The sequence below is a fragment of the Pelophylax lessonae genome (genome assembly GCF_965119305.1).
Source record: "Pelophylax lessonae genome assembly, chromosome: 8".
NCBI classification, from domain to species: domain Eukaryota; kingdom Metazoa; phylum Chordata; class Amphibia; order Anura; family Ranidae; genus Pelophylax; species Pelophylax lessonae.
The window spans coordinates 103,881,816-103,899,435 of record NC_138775.1 but is presented as its reverse complement, the minus strand read 5'-3'; the positions used below and the strand labels follow the sequence as shown (position 1 = coordinate 103,899,435).

The 17,620-nt window shown below is 44.5% G+C and overlaps 1 protein-coding gene across 4 annotated transcripts in view; it reads left to right on the top strand.

Annotated features, from left to right (window-relative positions):
- The window catches only part of MICALL1 (MICAL like 1), a 211,254-nt gene that overhangs the window by 81,373 nt on the left and 112,261 nt on the right, over window positions 1-17,620 (top strand). For all 4 annotated transcript variants that reach the window (XM_082265216.1, XM_082265215.1, XM_082265214.1 and 1 more), the window contains exon 4: window positions 10,237-10,304. In XM_082265216.1, the coding sequence (XP_082121342.1) occupies window positions 10,237-10,304 (68 nt within the window). The remainder of the gene's footprint in view (window positions 1-10,236; window positions 10,305-17,620) is intronic.

Here is a 17,620-nt window from a genome sequence, read left to right as displayed (position 1 = left end):
TGCGCAATACAGCATACATAGGCTCGATTTATAAGGAACTGTTTCCAACGCGCTAGCTTCTGTCAGAGGCTGAAAGGGACACAGAGCAGCAGCAGCGTAAGTCACTGTGGCTCTAGGTTACTGGCACAAACAGGTCCTGTATCTTGGGATAAGCAGTGCTGTGTGTGATCAGTGTATTCAAGGCTTGTGCCAAGCTTATACAGCTTAAGTTAGTACCTCAAGGTTGTCTTGCTATAAAGCAATGTCTGCCCAAAAAAGGGCTGGGGGAGGCACAGTTGGAAGGGGCACTGTAATGCTACTGTCAGGCCTTGAAGGTCCTAGCCGTGTTTCCTCTGTGTCTACTCCACCTAAAGAGCCAGAGGCAACTAGCCAATTTGAGCCATTACCGTTGTCAGGCATAGTAGCTACTCCAGGTGCTTCTGCTTCAACCTACGTCACTAAGGACGATTTGGCATCGGGTAAGATTGCTGGCATGATTGCAGAAAACGTGATAGGTCCCCTCACCTGTGCCACCCCCTGAATCAGTTCAGGATTGGGCAGAGGATGTGGAAGAAGTAGCTGACAATGACCCTATGGATTGTCACGCTGAAATTTCCACTTCCGGGGAGTCAGGATCAGAGGAGTCTTTATCAGCCTCTCAAAACCAAGAGATTGTTGGTTCAGTCTCTTACTAAAATGGTCTGGTCTGGATACAAGTTGCCTCCCTTCGAGGCAGCTGAAGTGTTTTTCCTCTCTAGGCTCATTACACCATCTTTATAGTCCTCGGATATTTCCCATACATCCGCTCTTGGAGCAAGAAATGTATAATGATTGGGATCATCCTGATAGGATTTTTGTTCCTCCTAAAAGGTTTTCCTTATTGTATTCTATGGAGGAAAAATTTACTAAGAAACGGTATACTGTATACCCACTGTGGATTCTGCCATTTCTTCGGTTAACAAGAGTTTAACCTGCCCTGTGGATAATGCCCAGGTTTTTAAAGATAAAAAGTTGGAATCTTTATTGAAAGCCTCCTTTGCTGTTGCAGGATCTGCAATACAACCAGCAGTAGCGGCCATTGGAGTTTGTCAGTCTTTAAAAGACCGTATGAAGCGAGTTTCTTCGCAAAGTCAGCATTACTGCCATTCCAGCTTCTGGAATATCTGGGTTTTCTTGTGGTCACAGCTGACTTGGCAAAGTCAGCATTACTGCCGGTCCAGCGTCTGGAATACCTGGGTTTTCTTGGACACAGTACAGGCAAAGATATTCTTGCCAACAAGAAAGGTAACAGACCTGAAGGATCTGGTTCGTCCGTGGTAACCTTTGCATGAAGTTATTAGGGAAGATGGTGTCAGCATTCGAGGCAATTCCCTATACTCCGTTCCATGCCAGATCCTTACAGAACAACATTCTGTCTACATGAATCGGGAGCGTTCAGTCTCTGGACTGGTCTGTGTCTCTGGTACCAAGAGTCTGAATTGGTGGTTGGTGACCAGAAATCTGGAGAAGGGGAAATTGGTGGTTGGTGACCAGAAATCTGTAGAAGGGGAAATCCTTTCTTCCAGTAACCTGGAAGGTGGTGAGTACAGGTGCTAGTCTCTCTGGCTGAGGAGTGGTTCTGGAGGAAGCCACTGTCCGGGGGAAATGGTCTTGCGTAGAGAAAGATATCCCCATCAACGTTCTGGATCTCCAAGCAGTCAGGCTTTAAAATACTGGACACCCAGACATTGGGGTCACCCTGTCAGGGTGCAATCCGACAATTCCACGGCTGTGGCTATTAACCATCAAGGAGGCACAGAAAGAGGTGGATATCATCCTGTCCACGCCAGAGAAGTTTGTGGCATGCCTGACAGCAGTTTTTATTCCAGGAATAGAGAACTGGCAGGTAGATTTTCTGAGCCAAAAATAGATATTACTAACAGCAATATATCCCCTGCGCACAAATGATGATGGTAATAAAGGAAGTCTTATTATAGACCTGTCGAAGCTACTTAAAAAGAAAATAAGTCATAAAAAAATACTCCAATCAAAATCCCATGTGGAATCACGAAAAAAGTACTAGTAGCGCAGACAACTGACATAACATTTCATTATAACGCACGAGTTTGTGAATAGTCCTTCAAATAAAGTCCAAAGGATGAAATGCAGAGATTCATAAAAAAAGTCCACATCAATTCAAAAGGGTAAGTAGTCTTTCAAGAGCCCTCATCACCAAGTAGGAATCACCAGTGTGTATCGAGGTCACCAAACAAATATTCCTCCACCGTTGTGACATATAGTGGGAATGGCAACTCATCAGAAAATATGGCCCACCTATTCTCATAGGTAAGGCTCACAAGCGTATGCACACACGTGTCCTTCCTGGATCAGCTGTAGGTACCCTATCTTCAGTCTAGGCAATCATCACCTGGCGATCCTTAAGCTGTATCATATATCCCTTTTCCTCCAATCAAACAGAATAGGGAAACAAAAAGGGGGTCGCACTAGTGTAATATTGCCTCAAAAACTTCACAATTTATTAGCCACAAAACCCAAATAAAATACACTCACAAACGAAGCATAAAATCAACCAGTCAATGCAGTATCAGTACTACGGGTGCACTTGCGGGCGGTATCGGTCAAGCTCACCCTCTCCACGCTGGTGTCTAAGACCTCCAAAACCTCTGTCGGTGTCACCCGGGTACTTCCGGTCGCCGTAGGGTTCACGCACTGATGCGTTTCGTCATTTTCGACTTCTTCAAAGGGCGTGAACCGCACTGCGTTTTGGTATATGTCTTGTACCATTTCTAGATTTATATCTGTCTCTATTTGATCTGACATAGGAGTGCTGACACACTGAAGAGGTTTGCTTAAATGCTCAATTCCCTTATTCTTGCATAATATAAATAGCACGATTTTTAGTGATATACCTCGGGATTGGGGACCCTTTATTGCATATTGTAAAATTAATGTGTAACTTGGCTAGTTTATATTACCGCCCGTGTTATATCTTTTGTGTGGGCAGAAGTATCTTCGGTTATTTATTAGCCAAGAATATTAGCATAAGGGGCAGGCTATGTGAGCCAATTAGGAACCAGGAGTGTCAGCATTTGCCTATAAGATTGCGGACCCCGCGCCGTGCGGTTCACGCTCTTTGAAGAAGTCGGAAATGATGAAAGTGTGAACCCTACGGCGACCGGAAGTACCGGGTGACACCGACGGAGGTTTTGGACATCAGCGTGGAGAGGGTGAGCTTGACCGATACCGCACGCAAGTGCACCCGTAGTACTGATACTGCATACTGCATGCTTTGTTTGTGAGTGTATTTTATTTGGGTTTTGTGGCTAATAAATTGTGAAGTTTTTGAGGCAATATTACACTAGTGCGACCCCCTTTTTGTTTCCCTATTCTGCTGCACTATCTGTTTGATTGGCGAATGGCCATGAGGAAAAGGGATATATGATACAGCTTAAGGATCACCAGGTGATGATTGCCTAGACTGAAGATAGGGTACCTACAGCTGATCCAGGAAGGACACGTGTGTGCATACGCTTGTGAGCCTTACCTATGATAATAGGTGGGCCATATTTTCTGGTGAGTTGCCATTCCCACTATATGTCACAACGGTGGAGGAACATTTGTTTGGTGACCTCGATACACACTGGTGATTCCTACTTGGTGATGAGGGCTCTTGAAAGACTACTTACCCTTTTGAATTGATGTGGACATTTTTTTATGAATCTCTGCATTTCATCCTTTGGACTTTATTTGAAGGACTATTCACAAACTTGTGCGTTATAATGGAATGTTTTGTCAGTTGTCTGCGCTACTAGTACTTTTTTCCTGATTCCACATGGGATTTTGATTGGAGTATTTTTTTATGACAGATTTTCTGAGCCGTCAACAGATGTTTCCTGGGGAATGGTCCTTACATTCCGAGATTTTTCAATCAATCTGCCTACGCTGGGGGATCCCAGACGTAGATCTGTTGGCATCCATGTTCAACAACAAATTGAAGAGATTTGTGCCCAGGACAAGGGATTCACTCGCAGTCGGAGTGGATGCTTTGGTGTTTCCTTGGGAGGAGTATTCCCTGATCTATGCCTTTCCTCCTGTGCAGCGGATACTGCGTCTGTTGTGCAGGATCCAGCTAGAGGGGAACCAGTAATCCTGGTAGCTCCGGCATGGTTTAGGAGGGTCTGGTATGCACAAATTCAAAGGTTGACAGTGACAAGGCCTTGGGCCCTTAAACTGCGTCGGAATCTACTCTCTCAAGGTCCGATATTCCACCCTGCTTTACAGTCCCTAAATTTGACGGCTTGGCTATTGAAGCCTTAATCTTGAAGGAGCGGAGTATATCTGGCCCTGCAGTTTATACCCTGATAAATGCTAGGAAATCAGTCTCTAGGAACATTTATTACATGGTCTAGAAATCCTACATTACCTGGTGTGAAGCCAGGAAATGGCATCCCCGCAAATATATCATCAGGAGAATTCTAGCTTTCCTTCAAGCAGGGGTAGATATGAAATTAGCCTTTGAGCACTATTAAAGGACAAATTTCAACCGTATTGTTTTTTTTCCAAAACCGATCGCATCCCATTCATTGCTTCAGACCTTCATCCGGGGAATGTTAAGTTTGCTTCCACCTGTGAAGCCACTATTATGTTACATAGTAGGTGAGGTTGAATAAAGACAATAGTCCATCCAGTTCAACCTGTGTAGGTGTGTGTGGCCGTAATCATCTTGCATACCCCTGAATGTTCTGATTCTTGAGATGTACGTCTAAGAGTCTTTTGAAAGCCACCATACTTCCCGCAGAAACCACCTCTTGTGGTAGAGAATTCCACAATCTTGTAGCCCTAACAGTAAAGAACCCCCCTCATTGCCTGAGGTTAAAACGCTTCTCCTCCAGTCGCATTGTATGCCCTCTAGTCCTCATGCAATCCTTCCAACTGAATAGCTTTTTTTTCTATGCTGAGATCACCATTGAGATATTTATAAATTGCTATAATGTCCCCTCTAAGGCGTCTCTTCTCCAGGGAGAATAAATCAAGCGATTGCAGACGCTCTTCATAATTAAGGTCCTCCAATCCCCTAATTAGTTTAGTTGCCCTTCTCTGGACCTTCTCCAGCTCCAACACATCCCTCTTGAGGACCGGTCTGAGTCATTAGTGATCAATAGAGCCAGGACTGCATTTTCTCTAGTGGGAGAATCCACCAACTGAGACATGTAGTTATCCTGTAAGGTTTCCATGAATAGACGGGCCTTCTGTGAGTGTGTAGTCCCCTCTTCCCAGTCAATGTCAGGATAATTGAAGTCCCCCCAATACGATGACTGATCCCAGTTTTGCCACTTTTCCCAATAGTGATATAAATTCCAGCTCTACCTCCTCCCTTTGGTTGGGTGGCCTATAGCAAACCCCCACAATTACTTTTCTCTTTTCTTCTTCCCTGTGGATTCTAACTCCATACTCATCCCTTCCGTAATATCACTCCTCTCTATCACCCTTACATTGTTCTTGATATAGAGACATACCCCTCCCCCTCTTTTTCCTACCCTGTCCTTCCGGTACACCGAATACCCTTGGATTTTGGCCAGCCAACCATGTGAGGGGGTCGAACCAAGTTTCCGTTATTCCCACAAGGTCTATGTCCTCCTCATGTACTAAAATTTCCAACTCATCCATTTTATTAGCTAGGCTCTTGGCATTTGCATATACCCCTCTCAGTTTTGTGTAAGTTGATTCCTGTTCGGTCTGAGGTTTTCCTGCACAGACCCCCCCATTGACGTTATGGAACTACTGTCGCTGTTGACTCTAATACTGCCTTCTGTCCTTTGCTCCCTCCCTCCTGACTCTACTTCTGAGCCCCCCCCCCCGTCTCCTAGTTTAAAAGCCCCTCCAACTTGGTGGCCATCTTTCTCCACAAAAGAGCTGTACCATCCCCATTAAGGTGCAGCCCATCCTTACTAAAGAGTCGGTAACCGACTGAGAAGTTAGCCCAGTTCTCCATGAACCCAAACCCCTCCTTCCTACACCAATTCCTCAGCCACTTGTTAAAGTTCCCTAATCTCCTTCTGCCTCTCCTGTGTGGCTCGAGGTACCGGCAGTATTTCAGAGAAAACCACCTTGGAGGTCCTATTCCTCAATCTATTCCCTAAGTCCCTAAATTCGTTCTTTAGGATCCTCCACCTTCCTCTTACTTGGTCATTAGTGCCCACATGCACCATGACCGCTGGGTCATCCCCAGCCCCGCCCAATAATCTGTCTACCCGATCCGCGATGTGCCGAACTCGAGCGCCCGGTAAACTACCGCAATCATTTTAACAGATTGCCCTTTCTGTCCTCTTGATGATTGAGTCCCCCACTACCACAACCTGTCTAACCTTTCCTGTATCTCGGCCCCCCTTCTTCCTGGAGCTGCCACTCCCCTGGCAGCTGGGGGAGGGCGCCTGCTCCAGCACTGCCACCCCTGAGCTGATATCCCCCTCAACCTGCGACTTGGCAAATTTGTTAGGGTGTACCAACTCAGGACTGGCCTCCCTGGCACTCATCCCTCTACCCTTCCTAAAAGTCACCCAACTGCCTTCTTCTGATGCCTGCTTCTCCTCTACTCCTCCCTCTATGCCAGCCCCTGCCAGTGCCTGATGGGTAATGTCCAAGCTTCTTTCCAGGTTGTTGATGCTACGCAGTGTTGTCACTATGTTTTCTAGATCCAGGATCTGGGCTTCCAGAGAAACAAGTTGCACACATCTTGCACAGCAGTATTCGCCCTTGATTGGTTCATCAAGGAACGCATACATGCAGCAAGAGTGGCATCCCCAATCCTGTTGGACATTATAACCCTCTTCTCTATGGGGATAATTAGTAACAACCTACTATTCCTTACCTACTCTACCCCTATCTGGTACTAAACCTGGGGTACTCACCAGTCGCTAAGATACTCACCAGTCGCTAAGATACTTACCAGTCCTCCCGGGTACTCGGTCCCAGAGCACGGTCAGTCGCAGAGCTCGGTCGGTTGCTGGGCACATTGATCACAGTCAGTCGCAGAGCAGTCAGTCATTCACAGAGCACTATCAGTCGCAGAGTACAGTCGGTCGAGGGGCACAGTCGGTCGAGGGGCATAGTCGGTCGAGGGGCACGGACAGTCAGTCGCTGAGCACTGTCGGTCAGTCGCAGAGCACAGTCGCAGTGCACAGTCAGTCGCAGAGCAGTCAGTCAGTCGCAGAGCATGGTCGGTCAGTCGCAGAGCACAGTCAGTCAGTCGCAGAGCAGTTTTAGAGTGAGCAGAGCAGATAGATCAGCTCAGTGCAGATCGATCCACAGCTACCTCTCTTAGTCCTTGGGATTTAAATTTGGTGCTGGCAGTTTTACAAAAACAGCCTTTTGAGCCCATCGGGCAAGTTCCTCTGGTTCTTCTGACCAGGAAACCAGTCTTTTTGATTGCAATACCTTCGGCTAGAAGGTTATTGGAACTAGCAGCTCTTTCTTCTAAAGAACCAAGATAGGGTGATTCTACGTCCACACCCAGGTTTTTTGCCCAAGGTGGTGTCCGCCTTTCATTTCAATCAGGACATTCTACTACCTTCCTTTTTTTCCAGATCCTCACTTAGAGGAGGAAAAGTTATTGCATCCTCTTGATGTAATGCATGCACTTAACTTTTACTTGGAAAGATCAGCTCAGATTCGTAAGACCAATCTCTTGTTTGTGCTGCCAGAAGGGCCCAGGAAAGGGTTGGCAGCATCTAAGTCTATGATTTCTCATTGCATTTGCCAGGTTATTACCCAGGCCTATGATTTTGAAGGGAATGTACCACCTTTTCCTGTAAAGACACATTCTACCAGAAGAGTAGGTGCTTCTTGGGCACTTCGCTATCAATAATGCAAAAAGTGGTCACCGCCTCCACCTAGAACTGATCTTAGTGGTAAGGAGCACTGGAAGGGCGGACGCAGATCAAAAAAACGAAGAGATTTACAACTTACCAACAAGCCAGCAACCAACCGAATTGACCTGTCTAACAGTATGCGTTAAAAACGGGTTTGGTTGCACACAATTGCAAATACATGCGTAAGCTGCAGGCCCCGACAAGGCACCCTGTGATCTGCAGTCCCTAACTCTACAATTTAAAGAGTCTCTACAATGAGAGCACATGCATTTAATGGGATAGATGGAGGACAGGTGACTAGAGGGAGCCCATCCCTCCTTAAAGGCACAGGGTCACACTGAACACCCAGCACATCGCACAATGGCGGCAAAGGTGTCAGTGCGTTGCCTGGCTCAATATAGATATCAATAATGCAAAAAGTGGTCACCGCCTCCACCTATAACTGTTCTTAGTGGTAAGGAGCACTGGAAGGGCAGACGCAGATCAAAAAAACGAAGAGATTTCCAGTCACAACTTACCAACCAGCCAGCGACCAACCGAATTGACCCGTCTAACAGTATGCGTTAAAAACAGGTGTTCCTTCCAGTGCTCCTTACCACTAAGACCAGTTATAGGTGGAGGCAGTGACAACTTTTTGCATTATTGATATCTATATTGAGCCAGGCAACGCACTGACACCTTTGCCGCCATTGTGCGATGTGCTGGGTGTTCAGTGTGACCCTGTGCCTTTAAGGAGGGGTGGGCTCCCTCTAGTCACCTGTCCTCCATCTATCCCATTAAATGCATGTGCTCTCATTGTAGAGACTCTTTAAATTGTAGAGTTAGGGACTGTAGATCACAGGGTGCCTTATCGGGGCCTGCAGCTTACGCATGTATTTGCAAATGTGTGCAACCAAACCCCTGTTTTTAACGCATACTGTTAGACAGGTCAATTCGGTTGGTCGCTGGCTGGTTGGTAAGTTGTGACTGGAAATCTCTTCGTTTTTTTGCACTTCTTTGCAAGGCCGGGACCTGGTCATCAGTGCTTACTTTCACTCATTTCTATCGAGTGCATGTTGGGACCCAGGAGGAATCTGCATTTGGCCGCAGTGTTCTACAAGCAGCGGTGTAATCCTTTGTGGTCGTATGGTGGTATTTTTGGTGCCCCCCCCTCAGATGCATTGCTTTGGGACATCCGATAGGTTATGATTTATGCCTCTGTTTCCCGTGATGTATGAAAAGAAAAAATAGATTTTTAATACATACTTACCTGTAAAATCCATTTCTTAACCTACATCACAGGACACAGAGGTCCCTCCCCTCTTTTATGGGGCCTTTATTGCTTGCTACAAAACTGAGGTACTTCCTGTGTGGGAGGGGTTATATAGGGGGACATCCTTTCTAATCAGTTGCCAGTGTCCTTCACCTGCAGGTGGCTATATAACCCATATGTTATGATTTATGGCTCTGTGTCCTGTGATGTACTTCAAGAAATTGATTTTATAGGTAAGTATGTATTAAAAATCCTTTTTTTTTTTTTTTTTTTTTTTTTTTTTGGGCTTTGACTGGTTTGGTTTCTAGTAAACAGTGAAGTGCCACTTAAAAAATGTTTAATAAAAACAAAAAGGTTACACTCACATAGGCAGAAATAATTTCAGCATGTCCTAAATCCCACAATGGATTCACACTCTAGTGCCACAAACCAGGCACTATCGTAGCTCAAAAGTGTTCAGTTTTGACTTCCTCATTCAGACAAAACTAGTATGTGTATAGCGGGTTCCCGGTGGCATTATCCTGCTTAGATGCTTTTAAGCTATGGGAGTGCCTGGTTTGTTGTGACGGAGTGTGAGTCTGCAACATTCTATTACATTCTGACACTGTTTCTGCCTTTCTAACCTTTTAGTTTTTATTAAAAGATTTTCAAGTGGTTATTCACAATTGTTTGCTTCTTTTTCTTGTATATCGAATTTCCATCCTGATGTATTTGTTATTCAGATTATTCATATATGAGGACGGCAGTCCAGAGTGGACTATACAAAAGCGCTTTCAGACCTTTCAGTAATCTTGGGGGTCAATTGTGACAGTGAGCTGCTCCCCTATGGAATTAATCACTGGGTGCTTTTGGTTTCCACCTTATCAGCACAAAGGTGGCAGGGAGAATTTAGTTTGCATTTTGGGTGTATTATGACATCTACAGATACCACTGTCTGCATAAAATGTCCCAGAAAGGGGAATTCCTCCATCCTCACAAAGGAGGTGGGGACAGCCACACGCTAATTGAAATTCGGCCAGTCCCTGCTATATTGGCCAAAGTTTGATCAGTGTATGACCAGCATTACTCATTCAGTTGGTAATTTACACTCTACTATCTTTTTTTCTTGTTCATGTATACTTTTATTTATATTCACAGCTGGAGTTCCTCAGTTCAAGCAGACCTCCCCACTGCAGCAAGGAGAGAGTCAAGTTACACAGCTTAAGGTAAACAATAGCCCCAGCAAAAGTTAAGCCGGGTACGCACTATTATTTTTTTTCAGGCGTTCAACCCCACGGGTTGCACGAAAAAAACCTGTCAGCTCTGGTCAGAGCTGCTGTACTAGCCATGTGAGATTAGTTCAGCGATCTCCCTCCCTTCAGCCCCACCCCCGCCAGAACTCTCCGATCAGCGCTCTCTGCCACTGGCTGAGAGCGTTGATCGGCAGTTGGTCTGATGCTGGTTTTCTAGCATGCATATTCGACAGAGCTTCTGTTGGACATACACACGGGCCAAATAATGGCCGTTTTTTTTTTTAACCCGCTGTTGTATCCCGACATACGGCTCGTAAGTGCAGCCCTTTAAAGTAGTTGTAAAGTCTCATAAACACACTCCCATTATCCATTCTCTTATGTGGCAATAGTAATGGGAGTGTGTTTGTTCTTTGTTTTTTTTTTTTGCTAAGAGCCGGTTCACACTGGGGTGACTTGTCAGGCGACCTGGTCGCCTAACAAGTCGCCGTGGGTCGCCTGCCATAGATTAGCACAGGACCCGTTCTAATCGGAGCGATGCAAGTCGCTCCGACTTAGAAAAAGGGTCCTGTACTACTTTGGGGCGACCTGGAGCGACCTGCATTGACTTCAATGATATGAAGTCCGTGCATGTCTCTCAGAGGTCGCGGTGCGCGCTGTGCACCGCGACTTCACAGGTTGCCCCGGCAAGTCGGGTCGCCTGTATGAGAACCGGCTCTAAATCTTGTCTACCTTTTTAGATAAAAGCTCTTTTGTGTCGTCCCATGGTTCAGTCTGCTCTCACTCCCGACTAGAGGGGCTGTTAAGCCTTGTACACACTACTAGTTTTTTTGATCAAAAAAAACAAATGACAGCTCAGGTCTGAGCCGCTGTACTAACTATGCAATGTTAGTACAGCAATCTCCTCTGCTGAGCCATTGTGTTCTGACAGGAGGGCTGTCCCCCCGCCAGAACACTTTGGTCAGCGCTCTCAGCTAGGGCTGAAACAACTAATCGATTAATCGACAACTAATCGTTTATGAAAATAGTTGTCAGCTATTTTCGTAATCTATTAATCGGTCAGCCGATTAGTTGTCCTGCATACAGAATGCATTATTTGTTTACATATCAGAAAATACAGTGCAACGCACATACAGCTTAGTACACCGTCCATACATGTCAGTAGATGGCAGTTGGCAGATAACTTGTGTAATGTGTGGGGAGCGATGCTTAATGGGAAATGTAGTCCTGGGCAAGAGAAGGAACCAAGTGATTCTAAAGTCAGAGTTTTTTTTTTTTTACCTTGCTTACAATCACTTTAAGGGCTCTGTGCAGGGAAGATGAGCTTCTGAACTCAGAGAAGATGGGGGCTGATAGACTAGAGGTGATATAAGGCATTAAAATTACATTTAGAGTAAAAGTTTACTAGTATACTAGTATTGTGCATTAAAAATGATTATATCCGTGTAATAAAAGTCTCAGCTGTTAGTACTACTTTAATATATAAATGTAATTTTCCCCCCTCCACTCTTCATATAGCTTCATGTCTGACTCCCAGTTAAAATATCCTGCATATCCGACTTCTGGGCATACATACACATGATACAAGATATAATACTTCACTGTTTCACAGTAGAAAGTATAATTATATTACAGTAGCGATTATCTGCTGTTTTTTTTTACTATAAAGGGCTATTTTTTTTTTTTTTTTAACCCCATCATGACAGGTGATAAAAAAAGCATGCTGCTGCTACTAAAAGTCTTCTGCTGCCCATACATGTATTGGATTTTTGGGCAAAAATATTTGCATCTATATTTATACAAAAATGATTTGTACATTTGTTAAATAGACGAGTGTTGTTTGAAAATTCCACTTGCTTTTAACGTTCAATTTTAAAATGAATATAACTTCTGAGCAAAAACCACATCCACTATTTGAAGATTCGTTTGATCGATACGTTTTCTATTCTGCTCCTTTGAATGTTACTGTGGTTGACAACGAACACCAAGTGGACCCCACTAATGGTTAGAAAAATTGGATGAATGTTTTTAAAAATGTTCTAAAAAAAAATGAGTTTCTGTATGGGCAGCATAAGTGACAGCGGGGGCAGGGAGCTTGTATCAAACTACCTGCCTATTATTAATAAGGGAGTCTGTGATGAATATTCTATACCAATCCCGTCTGAAAATTGGCAAAAAAGTGTTTTAGGTCTTTTCAAATTTTAAAAATTTTGGCCTCGGAGTCTGATATGTACCACATTTAAACCTCCAATAATTCATAGATCTGTCTCAGAGTAAATTAAATATCCAACTATATAGCTGGATATTTATATTTACCACTGCATATAGTTATTCAAGAATATTAGCTAAATTATACACCAACCTTTTTTTTGTTGATGTTTTTATCCGATTAATCGAAACAATAATCGGCCAACTAATCGATTATGAAAATAATCGTTAGTTGCAGCCCTACTCTCAGCCATTGGCATTTTTTTCTTTTTTTTAGGGTTATAGCCACTTTAAGTGGTGCCTATAGACTTTACCTGAAAACATCTCTTTATCAATTGCTGGAGGCAATAAAGACACTGATAGCCACATTACTCAATGCAGTTTTTGATTGAACAGATCGTCTATCCTAAATGGTATTCAAGTAAATAACAGTCTTTTGGGAAAGCCAGCTGCAGCAGCCCATACACCTTTTTAGGGCTGCAACTAATGATTATTTTCATAATCGATTAGTTGGCCTATTGTTTTGATTAATCGATTTACTCTGATAAAATAAAAACCTTTAAAGTGTGGCATATAATTTAGTGATTATGTCAAGTTTAAGAAAAAGACAATTTATTCTTAAATATCTCTGTGCAGTGGTATATACAAATACCTAGCTATATGATGAGAAAAGATATACCTGTACTCAAATCCCAATCGCTTGTACATGTATTTAAACTATCGGGTGCTTAAGGGGTGTGACCACATATTAATGCTACAGTGGATGGACTATATGTGAGCTAAATATCCCTGATTTTCATTGCATAGTTTGCTGGAAAAGGGTGTAGCAGTGTGCAGAGGGTACATCCAGAATTTGTAGCTATATGGTGAGAGAACAAAATATCTAATCTACTCCGAATAACAGACAGAAGAGATTATATATATATATATATATATATATATATATATATATACATACAGTGGGTACAGAAAGTATTCAGACCCCCTTAAATTTTTCACTCTTTGTTATATTGCAGCCATTTGCTAAAATCATTTAAGTTCATTCTTCTTCCTCATGAATGTACACATAGTACCCCATACTGACAGAAAAACACAGAATTGTTGACATTGTTGCAGATTTATTAAAAAAGAAAAACTGAAATATCACATGGTCCTAAGTATTCAGACCCTTTGCTGTGACACTCATATATTTAACTCAGGTGCTTTCCATTTCTTCTGATCATCCTTGAGATGGTTCTACACCTTCATTTGAGTCCAGCTGTGTTTGATTATACTGATTGGACTTGATTAGGAAAGCCACACATCTGTCTATATAAGACCTTCCAGATCACAATGCATGTCAGAGCAAATGAGAATCATGAGGTCAAAGGAACTGCCTGAAGAGCTCAGAGACAGAACTGTGGCAAGGCACAGATCTGGCCAAGGTTACAAAAAGATTTCTGCTGCACTTAAGGTTCCTAAGAGCACAGTGGCCTCCATAATACTCAAATGGAAGACGTTTGGGACGACCAGAACCCTTCCTAGAGCTGGCCGTCCGGCTAAACTGAGCTATCGGGGGAGAAGAGCCTTGGTGAGAGAGGTAAAGAAGAACCCAAAGATCACTGTGGCTGAGCTCCAGAGATGCAGTCAGGAGATGGGAGAAAGTTGTAGAAAGTCAACCGTCACTGCAGCCCTCCACCAGTCGGGGCTTTATGGAAGAGTGGCCCGACGGAAGCCTCTCCTCAGTGTAAGACACATGAAAGCCCGCATGGAGTTTGCTAAAAAACACCTGAAGGACTCCAAGATGGTGAGAAATAAGATTCTCTGGTCTGATGAGACCAAAATAGAACTTTTTGGCCTTAATTCTAAGCGGTATGTGTGGAGAAAACCAGGCACTGCCATTCACCTGTCCAATACAGTCCCAACAGTGAAGCATGGTGGTGGCAGCATCATGCTGTGGGGGTGTTTTTCAGCTGCAGGGACAGGACGACTGGTTGCAATCGAGGGAAAGATGAATGCGGCCAAGTACAGGGATATCCTGGACAAAAACCTTCTCCAGAGTGCTCTGGACCTCAGACTGGGCCGAAGGTTTACCTTCCAATAAGACAATGACCCTAAGCACACAGCTAAAATAACGAAGGAGTGGCTTCACAACAACTCCGTGACTGTTCTTGAATGGCCCAGCCAGAGCCCTGACTTAAACCCAATTGAGCATCTCTGGAGAGACCTAAAAATGGCTGTCCACCAACGTTTACCATCCAACCTGACAGAACTGGAGAGGATCTGCAAGGAGGAATGGCAGAGGATCCCCAAATCCAGGTGTGAAAGACTTGTTGCATCTTTCCCAAAAAGACTCCTGGCTGTATTAGATCAAAAGGGGGCTTCTACTAAATACTGAGCAAAGGGTCTGAATACTTAGGACCATGTGATATTTCAGTTTTTCTTTTTTAATAAATCTGCAACAATGTCAACAATTCTGTGTTTTTCTGTCAGTATGGGGTGCTATGTGTACATTCATGAGGAAGAAGAATGAACTTAAATGATTTTGCAAATGGCTGCAATATAACAAAGAGTGAAAAATTTAAGGGGGTCTGAATACTTTCCGTACCCACTGTGTAATATATATATATATATTAGTGTTGTGCTGATACCGGTATCGGGGCCGATACTAAAACTGAGACCTATTTTGCGATACCGTTGACTTGCATTGAGTTCTGTTAAATGAAGTTGCAAGCCGCAAAGAAATCAGAGGTCCAGATCGCTGATCTGCGGCTTAGAAATCACGCTGAAGTAGCACAATTTTAAAGCCACAGAAGAACTGTTCTTCATAATTATAAAGAAACGGTAATAATTTTTCATTAGTCTAAAAAAAAAAAAAAAACTACATTAAAAACAGGTATCGGTAATTGATATCGGGGAGTGCTTAAGAAAAAGTATCATTAATTGTACTTCCACCTGTTTTAAGAGTGCCCCTATAGCAAGCCGCATATTCTAATGTAGAATTCCCCTTTAGCCAGGTAAAAAACAAAATCGGCCTTTGGAATCACTTCAAATTGCTTCCTTCTCCTTGCTAGGACTATATGTCCCATGAGGCATTGCTCCTCACACATTCACAAGCTTACTGATGTGTATTGAGGGTGTACTGAGCTGTATGTGTGCTGCACTGTGTATACTGACATGTACAGAGGGTGTACTGAGCTGTATGTGTGCTGCACTGTGTATACTGACATGTATGGAGGTGTACTGAACTGTGTATATTGACATGGATTGGGGGGGTTTGTGCTGAGCTGCATGTGTGGTGCACTGTGTATACTGACATGTATAGAGGGTGTACTGAACCGTGTATATTGACATGTATGCAGGGAGCAGGGGGAGGGTTATGCGGAGCTGTATGTGTGTGGTGCACTGTGTAAACTGACATGTATGGAGGTGTACTGAGCTGTATGTGTCCTGCACTGTATGTCCTAATATGTAAACAAATACATAAATGCATTCTGTATGCTGGCCAACCAACTAATCGATTATGAAAATAGTTGACAACTATCTTCATAATCGATTAGTTGTTTCATTCCTACACCTTTTAATTATTGGCAGAGAAATTCTAATATAAGCATTCTCTGCAGAAAACCTGCATTTATATTTGCATCTTAATTTAAAACAAAAGGCAAACTTTTTTTCTCTTTTGTTCATTGACGAACACCGCTCCATATCTTCTTGTGCCTTGGGTTATGCTGCCCTATGCTGGGTTATTGAATACGCCTATAGGGCAGTCCTTGGGGGTATACTCCCACTTCCTGCGATAGGACTTGAGTTTTTTTTCTGCCTAGTCAGGAGTAAGGACCTAGTTCCTTGCTGGGATCTCTGGTCCATTTTTTCCTTTTTAAACTGAATTTCTCTATCGTTCATTGACGGACACAGTCTCTGTTTGTCATAACAGTAGGGTTATACTGCCCCCTACAGGAGTAGCACACTAGGCAGAAAAAAAGTTCTGGCTACGCCTATGGGAAGTCCCAGGGGGTATACTCTCTCTCCCTGCTATAGGATGTCAGTTTTAATCTGCCTAGTCAGGAATAAGGACCTAGTTTGCTTGCTGGGATCTCTGGTCCTGGCAAAAGTTTTTTTTCTAGATGATATTTTTTTCTCCGGATTTTTTTCCTGTGAGATCTACAAGCAACTAAGCCGGATCTGGGCGACGGGCTGGATATATAGATCCAGTGGTTACCCCAGCTCCGCATTAGGTGGGCCGCGACATAGTCCCACCGGACGGGGACTGGCCATGCAAGTTAAACGTCTCGCCAGGTCGCATACGACAGGGACTGAGCCCGAGTTGCAGCGTTCCTATTGGCTGACAGCCCCCCGAATTTGACAGAAAGGGGTTCTGTCAGGAGATGGCGTCCGCTTGTTCCAGTTATGGTATGTAAATGTTCCCCCCTCTCCCCCTGGCGGGTTTTGGGGGTGGACGTGGGCCCCTCCTTAGGACGGTCGGACCTTTGCACCCCCAGGTTCCCCTCTGTCCTGTCACCCACCCCCCCTTACCTGTTCCCCCCCCCCCTTACCTGTTCCCCCCTCTCTCCCCCATTCCCCCCTCTCTCCCCTCCTCCCCTCACTACTGGGGCTATGGGACGCTTGAAGCTACTCCCGGGCCGGGCGTTAGGCCGATGGTGGGGACTGGGGGGGATGCGCCGCCGGCGACCGGACGATCGATCGTGCAGGGGGATTCACCTGTCGCTTCCAGGGCCCTCTTCCTGTCGATCCCATCCAGGAGGCTGGGAGTGCCCTTTGAGGGCCCCCAGAAGCTCCGCAGGCCGTGTGGGGCCGCCATTTTCTTGTAGCCCATGTGCTATTGAAGATCAGTGGCCATGTTTGTGTAGCCCGGCGGCCATTTTGCGGTGGATCTCCATTGATTATCGATGGCGGCCAAGTTTTTGGAATCCCAACAGGTGTTTTCTGGTGGTGGAGCCCCTCCCTATATCATAGTGCTGACACTCAGGTTTTTTTCTGTGATTGAGATCGCTGCAGACACGTGCTGTACAGACGTTCTGGGCCTTCCTGGTGCATCTCTGCTGGGGGTCTTCAGTGCGCTTTGCCTGACCTCTTGAGGGTGC